Source organism: Amblyomma americanum, chromosome 1, assembly GCF_052857255.1.
Source record: "Amblyomma americanum isolate KBUSLIRL-KWMA chromosome 1, ASM5285725v1, whole genome shotgun sequence".
Lineage (NCBI taxonomy): Eukaryota > Metazoa > Arthropoda > Arachnida > Ixodida > Ixodidae > Amblyomma > Amblyomma americanum.
Genome location: NC_135497.1, coordinates 8,609,899 through 8,634,977, shown reverse-complemented (window position 1 = coordinate 8,634,977; position 25,079 = coordinate 8,609,899). Strand labels below are relative to the sequence as shown.

Sequence of the window (25,079 nt, the reverse complement as noted above, 5' to 3'; positions counted from 1 at the left end):
CTTATACATGGCCTTCATAGATTACGAGAAAGCATTTGACTCAGTCGAAACTTCAGCAGAGCAGTCATGCAGGCATTGTGGAATCAGGGTGTAGAAGAGCCTTATGTAAATATATTGGAAGATATCACAGTGTTGCTGTGGTTGCAAAACTTGTGCGAAATGCGCTTTGAAGGATCACCCTTCTGATGAATGTGACGCTGCCCCACTCTGCACAAATTGCGGAGGAGACCAAGCTGCATACTCCTGGGCGGGTCCATCCTGGTAGAAGGAAGAAGATATAATTACCCTGAAGACAAAGGAGAACATCTCATTTAAAGAAGTGAGAAGGTGATTTGCTCACACAGACACATTCTCTTTCACTGCAAAATCCAACTTTGCCGATGTGGTGTGTGGGCGCGGCACACCGCACCAAGCTTCGGCACCTATCCAGGCCACACACAGTGAGCCTGCGGTAGGGCCATCCGTGCCCCCGTGTGCTGAAACAGGCTATGCAAACCCCTGGGTTGGCAGGCCTCACGACCTCTTCCCGCAACCCAAGGTCTAATTCAAATGTCCACATGCCTTCTGCACGATCGTACAGTACCTCTGCAGAAGCAATAGACGCGACCAATGCAGCCCTGTGCCATCCACATCAGACGGGTGGTGGGACTCCTTGGATCGGTCAAAAAAAGAGAGGCCCTGAGTAATAGGGTGAAAACAGAGTATAAATCTAGTTGTCGCGCCATAAATACACAGCATTAATATGGCTTTATTAATACAATGGAACTGCAGAGGACTTTTAAATGGCTACAACAACATGAAAGACATCTTACACTCAGTTACTTCGTTTGCCTTATACAGGGGAATCTCAATGATACGAATCTCATGGAGTCGCGAAAAAATTCGTATCATCCGAAATTTTGTATTGCAAAAACTAGTAAAATTCATATGCAGATGCATGAAAAATGCATTCACATAGATCTCTGAATAGATCTGTGGCTGACTGGTTTTATTAACGGCCGTGCAGCCAAAGTTCGCTACTCACGGTGCGTACCACACGATTAGCGATCGCGACTTCGGTAGTGTGTGGGTCGTGCACCGCCGCTCACTGCTTGCGGTGCATGTACCGCGCAATTAGCGATTCTAATATAGGCAATGTACGTCGGCAGCGCTTAGTGTTGAGGGTGCGGTCGTGGCTCGCGCATTTATATCATCCACAGTGGTGCGGAAGAAAGTATGGAACATCCAAAATCCTGCCCATTCTACATAATGCGCTTTGGCTGGGGGAATTTTACCAATTCTTATCATTGCAAAATTCGTATCAATTGTGCTTTTATCACCGAGATTCGACTGTATCTGCAGGAAACCAATTTAGGTGCTGAGCACACAAATCTGCTTAAGAAATGCTATACTCTCTTTCACTTTGACCGAGAGGGGGCGAGCAGGCTCTCGGGAGGCGTAGCCATCTTAGTGAAACCTGGTGTAGCAGCTCGTGAGCAGAAAATAAAATCTGGGTTCAAAGCAGTAGCAGCCACTGTGGTAGCATACAAAACAATTACAATATGTTCTGTATATCTTGAAGTGCACCTAAATGTAACCCTACATGAGGATCTCTGAGAGCAACTACCAGAGCCTTATCTGGTAGTTGGCTATTTTAACACACATTCCTCTTTCTGGGGAAGCGTCGCCGCCGCAGTGGCTCAGTGGTCATGGCGCTCGGCTGCTGACCCGAAAGACATGGGTTCGATCCCGGCCGTTGCGATCGAATTTCGATGAAGGCGAAATTCTAGAGGCCCGTACGATGTCACTGCACGTTAATGAATCCTAGGTGGTCGAAATTTCCGGAGACCTTCACTACGGCGTCCCTCATAGCCCGAGTCACTTAGGGACGTTAAACCCCCCATAAATCAAATAAAATTAAATCCTTCTGGGGAAGCAAAAAAAACAGATATCAGAGGTCAAGTCATTGAGGATTTTGTAGTTTCTATTAGCCTTTGTTTACTGAAAACCCGTTAACCTTCTTACTGTTCTCCAAGCTCACGAAAACGAGCATTTTAGATTTGGCTTTTAGTTCGCCGTCTGTTTTTAGCGATTTTGAATGCGATGTCATCGATAACCCTTATGGCAACGATCACCTTCCTATACTTATCAGTTTAACATCTGCACTAGAAGTCATCCCAACTAAACCGTGATGTTAAAACAGACTGTTAACAGACTGGCAACTTTTTAGAGCAGAAGCCACTTTAGAAAAAATTGTTTTAGAAAATCTTAATGCAGATGAAATAAATAAAAAGTTCACAAATTGTTGCTGCTGCGCACTTGGTTATCCCTCAGTCTTCAGGAGTAGTGCGACAGAACCATTAAGTGTGGTGGAAATGAGATTGCAAAGAAGCAAAAAAAAGCAACAAAATAAAGCCTGGGGTATATTTTGCAGATACCCCACCCACGAGAACCTTATAAACTTTAAAAAAAGCAAGAGCTAAAGCTCGGTACATACGTCGCAATGCCGAAAAACATCATGGCAGAATTTCATTTCATCCATAAACAGCCAAATCGTGTTGAAAAAAATGTGCGAGGCAGTGCACAAACTAGATGGTCGCTACTCCCCGTTCATGGTTCCTCTTTTGACAGCCTCTGGTATACAGACAAATATAAAAGAACAAGCAGATATATCAGGTGAACATTTTTTCACTGTATCTATTTCTTCTCACTATACAGAATCATTTTTAATATATAAAAGCACAGCCGAAAGACGAAGACTGCTGACAACTTGCAGTGCTCACGAAGCATACAATAGTCCAATTACACTGCAAGAAATTAACAGCATACTTTCTTCCGGTAAGCAGACTGTGCCAGGACCAGATGATATTGTGAAATGCTCGCCTATTTTTCCGAACACGCTGAGAGGCACTTCTGAAATATTTTTACAAAATATGGGTATCAGGAGAAATACCGCAGGCTTGGAGAAGAGCCATTATTGTACCATTGTCGAAGCCAGGAAAGGTGCCTACCTCCCCTGGCAGTTACAGGCCTATACCCCTGTCAAGCTGCCTTGCTAAATCTTTTTAAAGTATTCTGAGCATTAGGTTAATGTTTGTGCTTCAGTCCTGCAACCTTCTGGACATCCATCGGTGTGGGTATATTAAAGCACGATCAACAACCGACCGTCTTGTCTGCCTTGAGAACACAGTCCGAGAAGCATTTATGCACAGACAACACTGTCTTGCGGTCTTTTTTTGATTTAGAAAAAACCTATGACACCACATGGAAGCTTGGGATTCTACGTGACATTGGAGACCTCGGCACCCACGGCAGGATTATGAAATGCTTGAATGACTGTTTGTCCAACCATTCATTTCAAGTACCATAAAAGCAGGACTATAGGTCGGACCGGAATATTGGTTGACCCCCCAACTAACCAATTCTATAAATGAAAAAGATATTTTTCAATGGAAAAACTACCGAAAGACACCCTTACCTTGAAACAAATGCGACTCGACAGGTTGCACAGTGGTGACAGTATTTATTTTCATTTAAATGCTGCTCGTATGTACACCCGGCCAATTTCTTAACAGTATCGTGCACCCATCGACCCGCATGTTTGTTTCTGGCACACAGAAGTATGGCGCTGTAGAGCAAATCCCTTCCTGTTCATGAACCGCCACACCCAGGATGGCGAGTCCTTGAATTGCGCCCTCATGAGTCTAGAGGCACGTGCTATCTCTACCGCTTTTTCGCGGATGCATTTGGCAGTCACATGCAGTGATCTTGTACGCAGCACAACCTTTCTTTCTAATTCTGGATACGCTGTGGTCCGCCCACGAAATGATGTTTTCTTCTGGTTGCTGCAAGTTGTAATATGTACACAGCTTCTGCCTCCGCCTGTACTGAATGCTCTTTTCGGATACTGCAAATTTGCGTTGTGCCGCCAGGTCGCTGTGAGCTTCCACGTACTCAGTCGCGTTTTTCTTGAAGGCGACGGTGAATTGCCGCCGGCTTCCGCTCATTTTGAAACAAAATGCGAAAAAGCAGCCTTTAACCAAAATAGCTTTGCAACTACGGAAACGCAAAATGGCGGCGCTGCTGCTGATGGCGATGGTAAGGTGGCTAGAGTGGGCAGGTGTGAAAACTGGCCGGGGAAGCATGGCCCCGCAGTGCGCCGATGCCGTGTGGCGGCGCTGACGGCAGAGGCGCAGTAAGGCGTGCAGCCAAAATGAGCGCATCGCGTAGGCTAAATTTTTACCACTGAGGCGAAAATGAGCCCGTTTCGCTTACCGCGTGTTTTCTGCGAGTGTCAAAGAATTAATCTTCACCATAAAATAACATTTCATCAACTCGTATCATTATTCCCGTGAAATATGCTTCTTCACAAGCCCAGTTTGCATTGCGCAGCTGGACTGAAGCTCGTATTGTGCGTGCTCATTTCGAGACGATGCCCAGGATGTGAGCAACGCCGTAGTGGAAGGTTTCGGAATGATTTCAACCACCTGGGTTTCTTTAACGTGCATTGACTCTGTGCGTTGCGCCTTTATCGAAACGCAGCCACTACGGCGAGAACAGCCCGTTGTAAAATGCGTGCCGTAGGACCTCTCAACTACAGTCGCATTGGCTGAAGGCGCCCCAACGCACAAACCAGTTTTTGTCGCCGCTTGCGAACCTGTAGCATGTATGCCATCTTGACACTCATGTAAGCCATCTCCGACGATTCTAGACAGTGAAGCAACACATCTGGCCATGAAATCGTTTATTTACAACTGAAGGCCCCATTGGGTGCCTTACAGGGACCATTTCAACCAGCAGCAAACCAGATCTACGGCTTCCTTCTGAGACCAGATGAAACCATTAGAAAGCAGAATCCTATTAACAAATATTCACCTGGGGGGGAGGGGGGGGGGGAGGGGGGGGGGGGGGACTTTTGCAGAATTTGATCTACAACACACAAGGTTTCAGTGTTTTCCACTTCTTCTCACTATCCTTGTGAGGCAATAAAAATGTACACCTGATGCTGTCAGCGCAAGAGAATGCTCAGAACACCCAATTTATGGCACATCACCGATTGACTGTAGAATCTCTGCCGCAGCTTCGGCATGCAAGAGCGTTCGGCTGAATGCAAGTTTGTTTTCCAGGACGTTGACAAGATCGTAGAATGAGACTGACAAACGTAAAAGGCCCCCAAGGTCCAACTCGTTAGTTGCCTCAGCTGGAAGTTTTTTGGGTATGTTGCCTTTATCACAGAGACATGCTGTTCTGCTGGGACTCCGGAAGTTTTTTTCGAGTGGGGAGGTTAATGAAATTAATTAAATATTTAAATGTTTAGTTAATTTTATTTGCTTATTGTTAATATTTTCATATTTCACTGTTCAAAGGGGTATTTGTAATGCATATAAAACCTGAATTGAAATGGGCAACTTTACATATATATAAAGCTGGACAGATGAGGAGTGATCAACTGCATTAGAAAGGTTTGTTCATACTTTTTCAATGCTAGTATAATGCTCATGAACAGAGCTCAGTCAATTGACAATTTCTGCTGGGACATGATTGGTTTTGGTTACTGAAATTAAACATTTTAAGGCTGGGTATGAAGCGAACGAGCTCAGCCTCACTGTGCTTTACATTTATAACGTCGTGAAATTGAAGTGTTTGTCAGAAATCTGGTCTGAGTGCAGATTTCCCCTGTTCCGGAGTCCCTGGAGCTCCTGCAGGCTTCACAATGAGTTGTCAAAACACCCTTCTTAGCCACATAGCCTGCTATGTAATATATCAGCCGCGTGTCGCTGCGTCGCTCAGCATAGCTGTGATAGCTTACAGACACTTCCACTTTTTCCGCAGCCACTTACTCGCCCTCTCGCATAGAAAGACGCTGCTATAGACATTTCAATACAGGCGACGAAACGAACTGAACTGACTAAAACTGCAACGGCGTGTGCAAGGCCGACGCGGCTGAGCTCACCGCGCCGCTAGCTGCAGCGCCGCATTCCCCCTGACGGCATCGGTGCGCAGAGGGGTCACGCGCGGCCGAGGTAAAGCGCTGCGATCTTCACACTTCCCCAGTATAGCCACCCTAGCGATGGTGATGGAGGCTGTTGATTTCAGCCGCCCATTGTTGCAAGACTTCCGTAGTTTTTCCGCCAATGACCGGTATATAAAACCGGGGTCGACTTTTCACCATGGTTTTTTGAAAAAAAGTTGGACCTATATTCCGGTTTTTACAGTATGTCTCAGTGCCATGTTTTCAAGGAATTTCACTTGGGAGAATGGTGTGCCTCAGGGTGTATTTTAAGCACTACACTCTTCATAGTAAAAATGAATTTCGTAGTGAAATAATTATAAAGTTGATCATGTGTTTAGTCTGTGTTGATGGCCTCCAGATTGCTTGCACATCCTCTAATATATCATCTGCGAGAGACAGACACAGATGACAGTAAATAAACTGGGTCAAGTTTTCCATGCAAAAGTCAGTACTAGCTGTTCTATTCTCGCTTAGAAGAGGACTGCATGCTGATCCCACCCTTTGTCTGAAGGAAGTCACCCTACCAGTAGAAGACGAATACAAATTTTCAGGGAAAACATTTGGCAAAAAATGCACATTCCTTCCTCATATAAACATGCTCACAAGGAAAGCTTCCAAATCTCTGAACATACTCAAAGTCATCTCACGGAAGTGCTGGGGGTCCAATAGAACATTGCCGATCTGTTGTACATTCTTGCCTAGATTATGGGTGCATAGCGTATGGCTCTGCGAGATCATCCTACCTAAAGCGGCTGGGCCCAGTGCATAACCTTGGTTTACGTCTCTGAGCTGCTGCATACAGAACCTCTTGCGTAAATAGTCTCTGTGTAGAAACAAATGAACCCTCTCTCGAAGACAGAAGAACTATGCTTACATGATCATATGTCCTGAAAACACGATACCTACCAAAACATTTATGCTACTCACTAATTACAAAGTGCACCTCTAGAGCACTGTTCAACAATACACCCCAGTCAATCAGACTTCTGCTTCACCACTTCGAGCATAGTTGCCAGAACTTAGAAATACTGGATACCCTTCCTCATGTCGCCCGAAGGCACGCCCATCTGCCGCCACTGTACAGCCTTCCCACTGTATGTGACTTCTCATTGACACACTTCTGAAAAAAACCAACACCACACGGACACATATTACAGGAATGCGTGGCACTACAAGAAAAATATGTGAACTACACAGAATTTTACACTGATGGCTCAAAAACAGCAGATTATGTCGGAAGCACGGGCGTGCAAAGAAACTGCCAAACTGTGCATCTGTTTTTACTGCTGAATGTTATGCTGTCTCTGTAGCTGTAGAGAGAATAATTAATGACAGTGTTGAAAACACCATAATCTACACGGATTCACTTAGCCTGCCCACAGCACTACATTCTAAAAATGGAATCAAACCCTTAATAGGAAACATGATACACATAATAGAAAAAAATCACAACACAGGGATATATGGTAAAATTTTTCTGGGTAGCAAGTCATGTTGGAATAGATGGAAATGAAAAAGCTGACCTATGTGCTGCACAAGCTCGTAGGTGTGAAATCAAGTTCACAGTAATTTGAAGGCTAAATGGCAGGCAACTTGGTGTAGTGAAATAAACAACGAGCTGCATTTTGGCATTTTGCAAAGCCTGTCCTGGGGAATGGAACACCTGCACGCACCAGAAATGTTTTATGGAAGTAATTTTATTTCATCTCTGCATTGGACATGCACACCTTACACATAACTTCCTACTAATAAAACAATAGAAACCTATTTGTGAAAAATGTGGAGATCATCTTATAATAAATTATATTTTATTCTCGTGTGCAAAACTTGAAAAGCTAAGGAAAAAGTACTTTACTGAATTTTATATTGAATGCATTCTTTTTCACACAACACTGCTCTTAAGTGATAATGCAATTGTTGACATGTCTTGTGTTTCTAGCTTTTGAAGAGAAGCAGGTTTTTTCGAAAAACTATAAATTTTGACCCACTACTTCACCTGATTTTTTGACACACCTGAGCCACTTTCTCGTTCCTGAGAAGAAGGCTGAGGTCTTTATTTGATTGGTCGGGAGCATCATGGCCACTGAGGTTACCCAACCTTTTTTAAAGTTTGTACTATTAGTCATTTATAAAATTTCTTTCCTCTTTCATTACAAGGTAGTATGAAATAACTTTCGTGGCCCTCTACAGCACTATGTTTTTTGCACATATTCATAAAGTTCTACAGAAAACAATTTTCCTATACTTTGAGCTTGGCGCATGATAGCCTTAGCTGCCTATTTAAGCTTGGTGTCTGTTAATACTTTTCTTCGAGGAGGGATCGGACACGAGGTACAGAATGTGCCATGTTGTGTAGATCTGGGAGGAGTTAGTCAATTTTAGAAGCAGAATGCCTTCATATTGGGAAGTCTGCAAATTTATAATAGAGGATGAATTCAGGGGAAGGGCCGTAGTGATTACAGCGGGATTGTAGACTTGCCGGGTCATCATCTGCCTCAGAGTTGTGGAAATTCTCGTAGATTTTCATTACAGGAGTCTTGTGAAATTTTTTTCCTCTGCTCCACTGCCCAGGGCGTGCCTGGTGGCGTCACTTAAAACTGAGAGCAAGGCACAGTCGGTTGTGAAGCTGGTGGCTACTAACCTGATTGCCAATGGCCGCACGTGGGATGGTGTCCAACTTCTCTGCCTCATTGGCAAGGGCCTTGATGCTTGCCGCTACCTCCAAGCAGCCGGCCAGTGGGAGGACTCTGTGTGGCTCGCAAAGGTGGTTATCCTCCATTGAACTAGGATTGTGTTCCACCTGCATGCACTCCTTTGCATTGATCGTATGTTCCATCCTCCTGCCGATAACATGCCATGCATGCCCAAGCCTCAGGGGGAAAAGGTAGCACTGTGGGGTTGTACAAGTGAGCTGTGTGTGAGATAAGCGGCCCAGTGTGGACATTTCAAGTCTGGGGATGGCTGTGGAATTATCAGTAAACGAGATTCATTCCTGGACTTCAGCAGTGCTGAAGGTGCAGCGATGGCACCCTTTTGCAGCAGTGACCATCTCTAGCCACAATGTGCCACCATTCAAAGGTGCCACCGGTTACTGCGTGCCATGACTTTGGCCCATCATAGGCAGTGGCATGATGAAAAGGGGTACCAAATCAGCAAAACAAATTGGTGCTGTGCATCGCATGCTCCAGTGAGTGAAGCAAGGATTCCAGCACTGTGTAATTGCTACTCATGCAGTGATAATAGAACACGGCAGCATTGTGGCTAAAATTGGGGGTGCATGAAATTCCACTGTGGCTGCATGTATAAGCAGATTCATGGGCATTGTGTTTTACTCTCCCAGGTGGTGCCTGCCATAAGTGCAAAACTGAGACCGAATTAGGTTAATCGTTGAGGATGGTTACGAATTTTTTTATTGAAAAGTACCCAACTGATGGGAGGCTGAAAGTTCTTGTTATGCTTTTAATAAAGCAGTGTTGGAGCTGTTCCTTTCGTTAGGTATAAAATTGAGGCATTCCTGCCATCCTATAGCTTTTCTACATTTTGTTTCCAGAAACCCCTGAAGGCCCTTACTACGAGGGTCTTACATAGGGGGGGCGGGTGGCAAAAATGCAAACATGAAAAACTGAACAGTTAACAAAACTAGAAAAGCGGAATTGTTGAACAGGCAACAAGTATCAAAATGTAGCGGAACAACAACACGCAAAAGAACATAATGGCATCAAATAAACAGTGCAAAACATAAAAATAAAATGCATTGGAGTGAACAGAACTAGAAGAATTACACTTACCTTTCACTTTTTAAAAGTTCATCAAATACTGTTGGATTAATTTCAGTTGCGATTGTAGAAGACAGCTCCAGTCAGTAACAGTTTTGGGAATGAAAGATTTAGCAAAACCTCATGTGATGCCTTTGATATTTCAAGGATTGTCATGGCATGGGAAGATTGCTGACAGTGAATGAAAGAAATCGTCATGAAGCAACGGATGATGGTAAATTTTGTGAAAAAGTGTTAAGCAAGCAAGTTTGCGACGCTGGGAAAGGTTATCAAGTCCAGCACCAGCTTTTAACACTGTGACGCTACTGAAATGTGATTAATCTGAAAAAAAATGAAATGAGTAGCATGGTTTTGCATGGATTTGATGTTATCTATGACTTAGTCTTGGTCCGGGTTCCATATGGCTGAAGCGCACTCAATTTTAGGTCGAATTAAGGTAGTATAGGCAAGTTTTCACAACTGCGCAGGGGCATGTAGAAGGTTGTTTTAGGTAACCAAGAGGGTTTGTGGCTGCTAGAATCAAGTCAGTGTGACAGTTCCAGATTAAGTCGGACTGTACGTTAACTCCTAAATACTTGTAAGTGGAAGCTCTCTCCACAGTTATGTCATTAAGAGTGTATGTGGTAGGGATGCTGCAAGAATTGCTTGTAAAGGAAACGAACTTTGTCTTGTCTGCGAGGGCCTATAGGGCTGGTGGTTGCAGTTGTCAGCAGGTGAACATAATAGAGTGGTTTAGGGTCATTAGCCAGGATGAACACGAAGCGTTAATTTAATCGAGATCAGTTTGCAAAGATTGGCGGTCACTGTCGGTTTTAATGGCTCGGTACACAACGTAGTCGTCCGCAAGCAGTCTAGTTGGGAAGAAACGCAATTTGGTAAATCCTTTATAAATATTAGAAACAGCAGAGGACCAAGCACACTCCCCTGTGGTACACCAGATGTGACTTGAGCCACTGAAGATTAAAACCGTTCACAGAGGTCAACTGAACGCGAGATGTGAGGAAATCTTTAATCCATGCTAAAAGCTGAGGGTGAATATTGAGATGCGATAACTTGAGAAGTAGTCTGTGATGGGGGACACGATCAAATGCGGTGAAAAAATCGTGAAACAAACCATCAACCTGAATCCTGGCGTCGATTACAGGAATAAGTCGTCAGTAAATCCAGCGAGCTGAGTGTCACAAGAAAATTCCTTGCGAAAATCTTGCCGGTATTTAAATATAATGTGATTTTTGAGATAACTTGAGTGTGTATGACGTGTTAAAGGAACTTGGAGAATGTGCAAGTCAGTCAAGTGGGTCTATAGTTTAAAGGATCCAAGCGGAGGCCAGATTTGAAAATGGGTAGGAGTTTAGCTACACGCCAATCTTGAGGTATAGAGCCAGGTGGTAAGGACTGAGAAAAAAAGTGCAGATACAACTTTAAAAATATTTTCAGGTATACTTTCAAGTATTTTGTGTTAAAGCCGAGTGGATCCATGCTTGTAGTAGCTTTTAAGATTAGTTAGCAAAGAAAGAATACCATCTTTACTGATAACTATTGGTGGCATAGAATAATCATGAAATGAACAATGCCATAATATTGGTACCACATTCAGTGTTTTTTTTTTTTCAGTGTATCCTAAGTGGTGATGCTCTCTCTGAGGTGGTTAGCAAGTGGGCAGAACATCTGATTCAGCTCAACCAGAAGGTAACCAGCCCCCAGGGCCCTTTTCCGAGATGCCATGACAGTGTCTGCCACTTTCCAACAGGGTAAAGCAGTGCTGGCATTGCTCAGTGTCGGCCAGTACACTCGTTGTCTCCAAACGCTTCACACGGCTCGAATGGTGGAGAGGGCTGCCCTGTTTCTTGATGCCTGCATGGAGCACGGGCTGCTACATGAGCCATGTATCCTTTGTGACTGTTCATGCTTCACTGCTGATGTGCAGTGGGGGTGGTGGTGGTGGTGGTGGTGGTGCTGTTGAACAGTGTTGCCAACTGCATCTGTTCACAACTTTTTCTCTTCCTACGCAGCGGGATATAGTCCCCGCTAATAATCATTAGTACTTATTTATTTATTTACCCTCAGGGCCCATGGTCGTTACAGAAGGCAGTGAGTGAATGAGGGCAATATAAAACACATAACAGCATAAATATAAAACTAAATGGTCATTATACAGTAAATATTCACGACTGCGCAACAAGACATCAAAAAGTTCGAAATCAGCACCAGTCCAACAGAAGCAGTAGATGAGTTTAAAAAAAGTCATCAAAACTACATTGTTAAAGATTGGAGCAAAAATGGTTGGTGATAGCTGCATGAAAAGCGATGACATCTGCAATTTCAGCAGTGGCACGAGAAAGTCAATTCCAACTGTTGGAAGTGCTGGGAATGAAGGAGTCATTGCAATATTTAGTGCAACATGATAGAACTCCTACCTTAAGACAGTGAACAATGCATGATGAAGTGTAGGATGGTCGTGTTAGAGGTTTGTCTGATATGTAGATTGTAGTAAAGTCTTATGAAATAAAGATAGGTGAAATACTTTTCTATGTTGCATTAAAAGTGGCAGTGACAAGGGAGGCTTTCATGGCAGTCACGCTAGAAGTGCGATTATAGTTTGGCAGTATAAAGCGAGATGCGCAATTCTGCACACTTTCCAGTTCAGTGATGAGTGAAACAACGCCGGGGTCCCAGACAGAAGCTGCATGTTCCAATTTTGGACGAATCAAAGTTTTGTAAAAGAGAATTTTTAATGCTCTAGGACAACGTGAAAAGTTTCTTTTAAAGTAGCCAAGCGTACAGTTAGCATTATTAACTACGTGATGGACATGCAGTTTCCATGACAAGTTGCTGGTTACTTCAACACCTAGGTAAATATTTGTAGGAAGAGGCAGATTCATGAAAAGTATTGTTGAGGTAGTACGTAGGAGCTGTTGTGCTGACATGGGTAACGCGCATATGCTTACACTTGTTAATGTTAGCTCCATATTCCAACACTGACACCATTCAGAAATGGGGTTAATATTGGATTGTAAGATAGAGACATCACATTCATTGTTAATTTTATGATAGATAACACAACCATCCACAAAGAGACAAATTGATGAACTAAGGTTTTCCGGAAAGTCATTCATGTATATGAGGAAAAGCAGAGGTCCCAAGACTGAACCGTGAGGCACACCATAATGATCAACTGGGGAAAACTGAAAATCAGTATTATTTGCATACCTGCCAACCCTCCCGATTCGCCCGGGAGATACCCGATTTTTGACGAAACTTTCCAATTGTACGACCACGTCCTTATATCTCCCAAAAAGCTATCTCTGCCCACACAAGAATGGTTTTTGGAAAACCAGCGCCACAGTATCAGCAACCGCGTCGTAGTCGCCAGCATCACCATCAACAGTCGCACTAGCACCATCGGCATCATCGGCTAAACAGCCAAGCAAAACCAAAGTAGCTGCGGCTAGTTAAATTTTATGCATGATTTCGTGCTTGCTGCTGCTCACTGTACTGTTGCTACTGCTTGTGTGTATGTCTAGGGTTAGCTAGGCTGTCTGTATGCGGTCGACAGCGAATTCTCGTGTGCTTGATGTCATGGCACTATCAAAGCCCAAGAAAAGATACCATGTTTACTTGCATAATTTTCGCAGCCCCAACTTACCCAGATTTAAAAAAAGAATTTACTCACATATTTTGCGCACTCTGTTGCGCCAGACCACCCACACGTACGTGGCTGCGTGCAAGGCAGGTTTGGTTAGATTGGCGCGGCCGCATCGTCTAGTGTGGTTGCAAAAGGTGCGACTGTTGAGGGCACGAATTGTGCGCCGTTTAGCCGGCTCGCTCGCGTTGGCGGTCGCTTTCCGAGACGGTCAGTTGGCCAAGTCGACGGTGGTTTGCAGCGTTACGCTTGCAAACTGGCTCCCACCGTCGACATATCGGCCTGCCGGAGCAATAGGGTCGTCGCGCTTTGCCAGCAGCTGATTTCGCTCACTCAAGCCAGTATTGAGAGCACCACAATCGTTGCGCGCAAATGTGCTAGTCACGCAATTTTTTTGTATTTCGCGGGCTTTCTTTGGAGCTCGGAAAAAAGATACACGTGGGGCTTTCTTTATCGCAAATAAATGGAATGGGGATCTCTGAAGGTGCCCTCCAACTTTGCTATTCACATCTGCTGTCTAAAGTCAATATTTATGCATTTAGAAGAATTCTTAATTGCTAATTAATTAATTTCAAGACAAAAATTGCCTATAATGCGCAAGCCGGTTGGTAGGTGTACATAAATGATTTCCGTGGCCTAGCTCAAATATTTTATCTTTTAACCCTTGGCTAAAGTTAGCCTTGACACCCTGTATATTGGAGCAGCAACGGAGCACTGAGGAACTCGGTGACCAGAGTCAACCCACTTCAGCGCCAAGCATAAATTAGTTTGTCCAGAGGAAACAGCACGCAAGATATAAAAGCTTTCATTTCATTCTGATTTGCAACTTTCACCACTGAAATTGCGACATCGCTGCCCGAGAGATTACTGGACAGCTGCGCTGCTTGATGGTGCATTAAAATGTCCATGCAGTTTCTTCACCCTCTAACCCTGGGTTACATTTGGTATTCTTTGGTATAACTGAGATGAAAGAGTGCTGCTTTGCTAAAGCTGAAGGAGCTCTTAATGCTGTCCATGTGCACTGAGGCGGGATGACGTACGTGGTACCGTGTATAAACAAAGGAACGCCGACCAAAGGTTGTTGTGATTAAGGCTTCCGTGATCAAAGAGTGATCAAGGCTTCCGTATGGAAGCCGAAATGTCTTCATTTTAACAGCAACCTTCGGTCGGCGTTCCTTTCTTTATACATGAATCTTCTACCTGACCAGACGAGTTTTCGTCAGACTTTAGATTTCATTGCGTGGTACCGTCTGTCACTATACAGGCCCTCTGCATGCGGACTTTGGTGCAGCAGAAAAGACACAACGCTGGTCTAGTGTGCAAAACATGCGGCTGCTGGCAGCATGTAAAGGAGGAGGTGCAGCTCGTACTGAGGTGGCTGTAATCGCACAATGAAAGGCAGCAAGAAAAAGATTCTCTGGTACTCACAGGCTGCAGAATGTCCTAAGGCGAGCTAACAGCCCTTGTTGTTCACTTGTTTTGTGCCTGACAAGAATACAAATTATCATGCTGCAAGAATGCACACGTAAAAGGTAGGAGTGAAGCTCTGCAGTGCTCATTTTAGCCGTTGTGATTTCTTTTGGAGCATGGTGATTCTGACTGATGTAAATAGTTAAAAGCCCTCTCTCTTGACAGAGTAGCTATGGCTTGAAAAGGACTGTCAACTACTATTTGCTCAGCGCCACATATGCTAGCTACAACGTGGTTTCTACATTGTATTTCGCTTTGCCACACGGACGCCGATTCTGGGTGGTCGTCTGTGTCGGTGGCCCATAGCTGACCATGGTAATATTACAGCGGCACGATGCCTCACTTTTCCTACCGACCAATAGGTGTCTCTTTCTTCACTTCCCTCCGCCCGCGCAGCCGCGCTGCGAGACTGCTCAGGGTCCCGTGGCTTTACGATATCTGTTGCTTGTTTTGCAAACAATCCATGTATTCACTAAATGAATGCTTCTAGACAATTGTACATAATTAAGCGTTTACCGCACGGGTATGTAATTCCCCCAGGAATGCGCCCATGACGACGACTGCATCTCGGCGCTACTTTTGTTTACATACCTGCATCTGTAAGCAGGCAGGAATTGCAATTTAGTTCTGCATGAATGGCAAGCTGCGTTCCACTTAGGTTAAACAAGCTCTTCTTTTTTGCGCCAGTTGTGCATTTACTTGTTTGCGCAGTGCGATAACTTTGCAAGAATCACCGAAGAATGCGAGCGGCAGTCTGGGGAACGCTTCAGAGCCATGGAGACACCGCGTAGGACCCACGTTTCTGATTTGTAACTGCTTTTTTCGATGCGTGCAGCACTTGAATTTAAGTTGGTTTATTTAAAGGTGTGTTAGGTGCCCATTTACGATAAATAAAATGGCTTAATTTGTTGCCCTCAAGCGACGCCAACGACTGTAGCTGCCGCCGCGGGCGTCTGCAGCATTTGTCGACAGACTGAGTCACACCGCCTAGCAGCGGCGCATCCCGTTTGATGTACTTGTGTCCTAACATGTAAGCAATCCTCAATTTCAGGTCACTGTTGTCAAAACTACGCTCGATGACCATTTGTATTTGCTAAAACTCGTGAACTCGCTCTCCACAATCACTGAATCGCACATACGAACTTGGGGGACTCGCTATAGCCTATTTGTATTGCAGGTGATCCGAAGAGTGAACATATGAAATGGAGTCGCTCGCTTCGCTTATTCGTATTTACATGGAGAAGGTATAAACAAGATCAAATGTAGTCATCGTCTCATCGATGTGAAGGTTTCGCTCGGCCACCATTATAAGGTGCCGGCTGGTGCGTCAGCAACAGCATAAAGGCCGAACTACAAGGCAGCATTTCTTCAGCGTTGCATCAGCGTCTCGGCTACTGGCAATGCTGGAGGCAAAATTCCGGCGCTTGGAGGGTGTTTGAATAATGCCAACAAACACCTTTCAAGTGCCGGAATTTCACCTCTGGCGACGCCAGTAGCCGAGACGCTGACGCAACGGCGAAGAAACGCTGCCTTGTGGTTCGGCCTTAATGCCTATCAGCACACTGACCAATGAGTCGCCGACGCATCGCCTCGATGATGTCGTGCGTTGCCATTCATAATATGTTACGTTACTATGCTGTGATGTCACTACTATTCACTGATATAATTCCACAGTTCTACGTCACCAACTATAGCGCTAGCGATGGGTCTCTATCGTGAGAAAGAGCATATAGGGACTCTTTGGAGCTGAATTAAAATATATTTTAAGCACTTGTTGCGTCCAACGCTTTGCCGTGGGTGATCTTACATACAGAAGAAGCCCATAAGCTTATTATAGCCTCAAAATTTGATGTCTCATTCCCTTTAAGGCGCTTTAAAGTGGCTGGAGGCGAAAGTTAAGTGAATACGTGGCTAAGTCATGCATGGCCGTCGCTACATGGGGAAGAAAGGCAGCTGTGTCAAGTTGCATTTTCGCTATGCTTGTAAGGCTATCTTTTGAAATTTGGGAAAGGGTTTATGCTGCTCTCAGGGATCCGTGTTGGCAAATGGCAGGGGTAAATTGATCTAACGGTGAGCAGTCTGCACGTAGCTGAAAAACTGACGGTGGGCGCTTTTACCCCCCACACACACACAAAAGGTTATCCAGAAAGCTAGCTTATTGAAATTTTTGTAGGTCTAGCAGACTTCTGTGTCCTTAAAATGGTATAGAGGATAAGTTAAAACGGAAGATCGTTTTGATGACAATCAAGTAGAACTCTGTACTCGCGTGTGTTTTCTCCCATTGGTCACATTAGTAATCCGTATGAGCCGCCGCGGTGGCTCAGTGGTTACGGTGCTCGGCTGCTGACCCGAAAGACACGGGTTTGATCCCGGCCGCGGCAGTTGAACTTTGATGGAGGTCAAATTCTAGAGGCCCGTGTACTGTGCGATGTCAATGCACGCTAAAGTACCCCAGGTTGAAATTTCTGGAGCCCTTCACTATGGCGTCCCTCATAGCCTGAATCGCTTTGGGACGTTAAACCCCATAAACCAACCAGTAATCCGTATGATATGCTTCTCAGGGAATTTATGAAGGTATGGTTGCACCCCATAATAGAGGATTTGGTCCAGCTATTTTTGGGTGCGATAGACGCCCAAGAAGAAGGCCTCTTCGTGACGACGCACACAACGGAGCCACCGGAGCACCCCCCGCCTTCCTGACCGGGACGTGGGTGCACGTCATGCCGCCTCCGACTTCCTCGGCGCGCGGGCGAGTGCCGGCAGTGGTCAGTCACGTCAGGCTGCCACATCACTCCAGGTGCGAATTCGGCCCTCCTACAGTCCAACAACTACGACGCGACGCTGCGGCTGTGCCAGGAGTAGCGCATGCGCAGAACGTTCGATGCGCCATCTCTCGTAGACTTGCGAAGCAGCGCCGCCCCGATGAGGGGCGGAACCGGTCTGGCCAGGCCGGTGGCGGCTGGCGCACTCAGCGCGAAACATGCTCCAAGTCTCTGCCAGTGCGGTCTGAATGCACCCAAGCCGCCGAACGCGTCAGCGGTCACTTTGGCCGACGTGACACTCCGCCGTTTACACTCCGCTGTAATGCGCGCTTTCGGGTCATTTTTCGGGTCGTCGCGCAGCAGTCCGCCACTATCACCTTCGATCGTCTTGCCGCACACAAAGCAGCAAAGGATGTGGGGACCTGCCCTGCAGCCCCCTGAGTTTGCTTTCCCGCGAGGCACTGTGCAGCGGCGGTCTCACCTTGAGGCTGAGCGCATTCCCTTGTGAGTTACCTTAACTGGCAAGAGAGGGCGCCAGCATCGCTGCGCGGAGACTGCCAAAGCCCGCGCGCGGGAGAGGGGGCAGGGGGGCTTCGGCTGGGATCATCGGCGCGAGCGGACGCGTCGCTCGCGGCTCCGCTCTTCGCCGGCGGGGCGAGGAAGCGACGGGGAGACAGGCTCCCGTACTCGTCCCGTCCAGCCTTCGGAGTATATATCCCTTGCCCTAGCGCGGATGAACATTCGCTCGGAACCTTGCTGGTGAGTCGGAGGTCCTCGATTCATTAGCGTACCTTGTTGCTAGCTGGCGTTATCGTTTCTGTAGCAATAAATGCCTGTTTGTGTCAGCCAATGTGTCGTTCCTTTGTTCCCCCAGAGCAAGGCCCGCCGTGGTTGGCGAGCGCTCGGTAGCGTACGCGATCACGGAGTGGGGTCCGGGCGGCTTTGAACCGTGTCAGCCGCAATTGAGTGGGTAGAACGTACTTATCTCCCCCATTCGACCCCACATCTGGCAGCCCAACGTGGGGCCCGCTCTTGGAACATAGGACGACTGTCGGTTCGGTTCGAGGAACGCTCTTTGTCCGGACTTGACAAGTGCTAGGCCTAAAGTGAATTTTGATCACTTGGACCTGCGGCATGCTTTCTTGAGTGCGAGGTGTATTGCGCTGCAGCATGTTTGAACTTTTCGACATGCTCAGCACATTTTTTTCCCTGGAGTTTCTTCGCGAGAATCACTTGGTCCGCATCGAGGGAGCGCGAGGCCTAGCGCCCGCGGAGTTGCCGAGCCCGAAGCGAGTGAGTACGGAAGCCGCGTGGGTGGTCCGAGTTTCTGTATATATTTTCTCTACTGTCCCTTTTTCGACTCTGGGAGTCGCGGCTCCGGGAGCCGGGTGGCCTGGGGCCACGGGTGCCGCTACGAGCTCGCTGGTATTGCAGCTCGGCACCGGGCGCTCCGACACCGTCCGATACGGTGGGCGCCGACCGCTCAGAAGCTGCTTTGTGCAGTGAGCGGGGTAGGACCACCCCACAAAGCTGACGTCTCCTCGCGGCTGCGCGCACAAAACCCGTTTCGGGTCTTTGTTATGGTCACGGTCGTTGTCGGAGTGGTAGTTAGGCCTGAGGCTTTCGGAGCTGTCTGCACCACGTTAAAAGAGACGCGACCACCGGACCGTGTCCTTGAGAGGGGGCGCACTTTGCTGCCCGCCCGTTTTTTTTGTTTGTAACCTCGCACGAACTGAGCAGTCTCGTTCAACTCAAGAAAGGGCTTTGTTCACTCGAACTTTGCGTTTGCACAGCCGCCGACACGTTTTGCTAGCGAGTTAGGCATTGTGCCACGAGGCCCTTGCAGATGCCGTTTCCCCTCCCGTGACCTACGTTAAAGGCACGCCGAGAGCGTTTCGGCAATTTTGCAGATCCGGTGGAGCCACCCAGGCTTGCTGACCGGTGCACATCGTCTCGCTGCCACCTGCTGCGACGGAGCGGCCTGTATCCTGTTCGCCGCATCCATCCGGGGCAGCTGTGGCGAGACCAGCCAGCAGTCACCTCCGGCTGCTGCTGCCCTGTCGACTACTGCAGGATCCTGGCCTGCAGTTTTCCCACCGGCCTTCGATTCGCGGGCCTGCGGGCACGGTAGTCCGCGGGCCATACGAGTCGTCCCAGCGGAGACCTTCACGCCGCCTTCGGAATACCGCGGAAGTCTGCGTGGATGCTGTCGGCGTGACCTCAAGGACATGAAGACCAGGAGACTCCTCCATTGCATGTACCTTCAGGCGCATGGGTCTATTTAAGGTTGGGGGGATGTGGGGACCTGCCCTGCAGCCCCCTGAGTTTGCTTTCCCGCGAGGCACCGTGCAGCGGCGGTCTCACTTCGAGGCTGAGCGCATTCCCTTGTGAGTTACCTTAACTGGCAAGAGAGGGCGCCAGCATCGCTGCGCGGAGACTGCCAAAGCCCGCGCGCGGGAGAGGGGGCAGGGGGGCTTCTGCTGGGATCATCGGCGCGAGCGGACGCGTCGCTCGCGGCTCCGCTCTTCGCCGGCGGGACGAGGAAGCAACGGGGAGACAGGCTCCCGTACTCGTCCCGTCCGGCCTTCGGAGTATATATCCCTTGCCCTAGCGCGGGCGAACATTCGCTCGGAACCTTGCTGGTGAGTCGGACGTCCTCGATTTATTAGTGTACCTTGTTGCTAGCTGGCGTTATTGTTTCTGTAGCAATAAATGCCTGTTTGTGTCAGCCAATGTGTCGTTCCTTTGTTCCCCCAGAGCAAGGCCCGCCATGGTCGGCGAGCGCTCGGTAGCGTACGCGATCACGGAGTGGGGTCCGGGCGGCTTTGAACCGTGTCAGCCGCAATTGAGTGGGGAGAACGTACTTATCTCCCCCATTCAACCCCCACAAGGAATAGTGCTGCTTTCTTTCTAGTCTTCCATATCTTCGTCGTGATAGTTAATTCTGCCTGCTAAATTCTGCCGCACATGATGTAGTTTTCTTTTTTTTTTTGCTATCACCGCGAAATAACTGAAGACTAGAAAGCAAACTTCCTTTCGTTGCTTTTTTCCTTGTAGCATATATGTGCGTATATCTTGCATGTGTGGAAATATATAATTTATGCTGCTTCGCCTCCACTTGCACTTAGCTTGTGCAATTAGACTACTTATGCTGTAAGAAATGGTCATAGACGAGTAAGGAACAAAGTCACGAGCTCTTAGAATTCAACTCTTGTGAACGCATTTCTTGCTTCGTTCGTCTCGTTAATCTATTGGTTTAATATCTTCAAGAATTGCGTCGGGGTATCACGGGCGGTTGCATTTAGGATGCATATGCGGAAACGATGCAACGCTACTTCTCGTATATGCACTTATATTCAGTGACTCTGCCCTCAAGCAAAACGGAGTACTTGATAATCTGCATCTGGCTGTATTTTGCGCAGTTTGGCATTTTTATAACGGCGTGCACTAGATTTCGATGAATATTGGAAAGCGTTTGTAAGATATATTCTTAGTTGCAAACAACCCATAATTTTCGCGGACTGTGAGATTGTTGACCGCAAAATGCACTCCTTGCGCATCAGTATGCTTATTATACTAAACCTCTTTAAAGGGGCACTGCATTTCCATGAAGCATTTCTTCACCAATGTCCCATACTTTGCAACGCCTAAAAAAACGATTTTCACGTATGCCATACGTACAGTTCAATTTACGACACAGCTCATGCCGAGACAAAGAAAAAAGTTGGGATGCCACATGCCGGGACACTCTTGGGAAGGAACATATGCTTCCTATAGTGTATGCCACTTATGGGGCAGTACAAAAAGGCAGATGAGACGAGTGCTACACTTTCGCTCCTTAGCCCCCATGGCCTGTGCCTTTTTGTGCTGCCACATATGCGTTGCGCTGATCCATAATCAGCCTTAACATGCATGAGCCAAATAGCTCCAAAAGAAACTGTGCTAAAATGATTTTACATCACGCCTGAAACTTTATTGCTCTTGGTGGGTTCTTTTTATTCCTCCTGCGTGTCGGCGTTCGTTGCGATTTATATCGATTTACAATGCGGTTCTCTTGCAGTAGATTTTGAACTCTCTCTCGAGCACGCATTTTTTGCTTCTTTCTTCTCGCTAATATAATTTTTCCTTAGGGTTTCTTAACTTTGTGGCTGTGATCGGCGTAGGAGCAAATAGTAAAGCCCAGGTATACATGCGGCGCAAACTATTTAGATGCATGTGTTTGCGGAGCTCTGTGGCACACTTCATCTGCTTCGGCGAAAGCTTTGCGTCAGCGTCGCCTATACCGCAGCATCGGTAGTATTGCCGTCTGTTTGAATAGTGTAATTTGTGCGGCACGCTCCCTAATATTTCCCGGCACCTACATCTGCTATCTTCTCCCTTAGGGCTCTGCAACCGGAGTGTTTTTGCTCAAATAGGCAGAAGGTTAGGTACAAGTGTCGGAAACACGCCTGTGTTAAGCGTTTCTGATGTGCGCATATAATCCTTCAAAATGACACGTGCATCAAGTGCAGAAATGCACATGCAGCACAAGTCAAAGCTATGAGACTTTTTTTGTCCAACAAGCCGTTGCTCTTCTCATTTGATGCCCTAAAAAGAGATAATTTGCACTCCTGGCCTGTTCTTGCATGTCCACTTGTCAGTCCTAGTGCGTAACAATGGTATTAATGCCGCTTGGCAAACATAAATAACAGAGAAGCAGGAAAAGACGCGAAAGAAGGGGCATTCCACAGCAAGAAGCAGTCGGAATAAGCGGAAGGCAGGCTGCCTCGTTTCAAGTGCGAGCGACGACAGCGCCACCGCTTCTTTGTACCAAAACCAGTACGCGCTTGAACAATAGGAGCAGCCCCCATTCATGCCACTGTATAAGATTCTAGTACACTGTAGCAGGGTGCCTGTAGTAAATTATGTTATAGATTTTTCAAAAATAGTTTGCAATTTATCTGTTTCAGTTGATAGCTGTGTTTTTGTGGTAAAACGTCTGTCTTGAGCTTTAACTGCGTGTAGCTGATATTCGAAACAAGTCGAAAATATTCGATTCACAGGCTTCGCTACAAAAAAATTTGATAATTCACACGCCTCTAGTATTAACCTATTTCTGTAGCAGGTGATTTTACGGGAGATTTTCGATGGCGGTCTTAAATTGATGATGGTCTGTTAACAAGGCGATGTGGGCGGGAAGGTCATTCCAGTCCTGGGCGATTCGTAGGAAAAATTATTTCTGGAATGTTGTAGTATAAGCGCGCTCGGGATAAACTGCTCTTGAGTGGCTGTGACAGTATAAGCAATGTGCTGGATGAATGAAGATGTTGTCCGGAGGCAACGTATGAAAAAATCTGTGATATAGGCAGAGACGTGCTAGTTTATGGCGGGAAACTAAGGAGTGGAGAGCAAGTTGGGACTTCAATTCGGTGACGCTAGTGTGATGAGAGTAATTAGAAAGTATGAATCTAGCCGCGCGATTTTGATCAGGTTCACTAAATTTAGACAGTAGATGCTACAAAGGTCTTTCTCAGACGATGGTTTTGTGTCAGTGTTGTACGTGTACAACCTTTTTTTGCCCAACTGCATTGTTGCCGTGGCACACGTTGGCATTCTGGTTTTTGTCCACTGTTTGTAGCATGTAGAGACTGGGCTGCCCTGTTGGCCGCGGCATGCACCTGTCTTGTTCCTCGGCATCCAGCACTCATCTGGTGACTGCAGACGAGAGAGCAAGGGCGCCTCTACTCCTCTTACCCCCTTCCCGGCTGTGATGAATCTTTCTTCGTGTTACTTTTATTTCCTTTTTTTTGCATTCTGTGCTCACTGCTGCATTCATCCTTGACAATTGCGTGCAGCAAGCCTCAGTCAAAACGTGTGGTTGGACTATGCTAGGTATCTGCATTCCATAGGGAACAAAAGAGCCAGCCTGCACTTCTGCTGCCTCGCCGGGGAACTGGCAGCTGACTTGCGCAAGGAAGTGAAGATGCTGCTGGATGAAGAGGAAGGCCGCATCTCTGAAGCAGAACCATAATAAACGCAGGTTACTTGTAAGGAAGTTTCCTCATAATGTTGACTGGAAGTGGCAGAAGTTTTCCCTTTTAAGAAAGTTCATGTGCCATACTCACTAAGGTCGAAAAGAATTCGTAGGGTTTTCACGTACTCAAAACACAGCCGCTCGCCTGCAGAGTTGCAGTATGCAGTTGCGGCCGCCAGGGCCGCCGTGCATCGGTGATTGCCAAGGACGTGGTGACGGTTAATCGAGAGATAAGGAAGTTAAGCCTGGAGAAAGGCTTTGAAGTGCAGACATAAACAGGGAAGTGCGTATAGCACGCTTTGGTAGAGGATTTACACGAGATGGCATCCATTTTAGTGGAAGGGTAGGAGCTGAGATCGGCTGGCGCCTGGCAGGCCAGGCAGTAGCATTTTTAGGGGGTCCACGGCGGCTCAGGGCATAGGGGTAGGTAGAAGCGAAGTAGAAAGTGTAAAATGGCAGCTGAACCCAACAAAATGGCCACTAGGAGGTCCAGGAAAAAGCTACTAAAAAGAAATTTAACACCAGGATCAGTTCCATAAACATGCAAGGAGGTAGCAAGAGAGTGAAATGGTTAGAAATAGAGCAGCGGTTAAAGGATGAAGAAGTAGGTGTGTACACGCTATGCGAGACAATTCAGGGATCTAGAAGATCCACCGTTTGTTGATGGCTACGTCTGGGAAGGGAGCAACAGGACAACAACGGAGCGGAAGGGAGGATGAGTAGGTATGCTGATACATCAAGGAACAAATTGGCAAAGAATAAAGTCAACTTGCAAAGAACATGTCTGGATATCAGGTACAATAGCCGGTAAACGGACATGGCTAGGGGTAGTTTATTTAGGGACAGGGTACAAATGCAGGCAAGAAAACAAGGGTCTAGATCAGTGTCTTAATGACGATATAAAGCAGTTTGGAGACCAGTGGTGCTCCAGCTGCTCCATTTGCACCATTCTGATGCATTTACATTTTGCTGCTCCAGTCTGCTTCAAAAGCGGCAAATTATCAATTTTGCACCTTAGCTACGCCAAAAAGCACACGCGGTCACGGGAAGATGACTATTTTTGGCAACCTAAAATTTTTCTGCAGTTGGCAATCCAGGGTGGGCTGGCTTGTGGTAGAATTTAGCAGCCAGTTCATTCGCACACATGAAAGAACTCGGAAGAGGCGGTTAAGTCACATTTTTTGAAGCCGGCTCCCCCGTGCTCCCTCCCTACTTGGCCACCCGCTCAGCGTGCTTGCTCATGCGCAGTAGACGACCCCGCTGCGTCTAGCGTTATTATGGGCTGCGCCTTCGGCCATTGACTCCCAGTTGTTCTTGCGAAAGTACATGACCACATTTTTGGCGTGCAGCTCGGATAGCGAGGGACTCTCCTGAGTTTTCCTGCCTCCATTCTCGCGCATCATATCAGTTGCATCATGTCAGT

The 25,079-nt window shown here is 46.8% G+C and overlaps 1 protein-coding gene across 1 annotated transcript in view; it reads left to right on the top strand.

The window, feature by feature from the left end:
* The window catches only part of LOC144115348 (WD repeat-containing protein 11-like), a 155,009-nt gene extending 131,336 nt beyond the window's left edge, over positions 1-23,673 (top strand). Inside the window, 4 exon segments of the mRNA XM_077649735.1 lie at positions 8,564-8,756; positions 11,383-11,457; positions 11,519-11,654; positions 23,478-23,673. Of these exon segments, the coding sequence (XP_077505861.1) occupies positions 8,564-8,756; positions 11,383-11,457; positions 11,519-11,654; positions 23,478-23,653 (580 nt within the window). The 3' untranslated portion in view covers positions 23,654-23,673.
* The last annotated feature ends 1,406 nt before the right edge of the window (positions 23,674-25,079 follow it).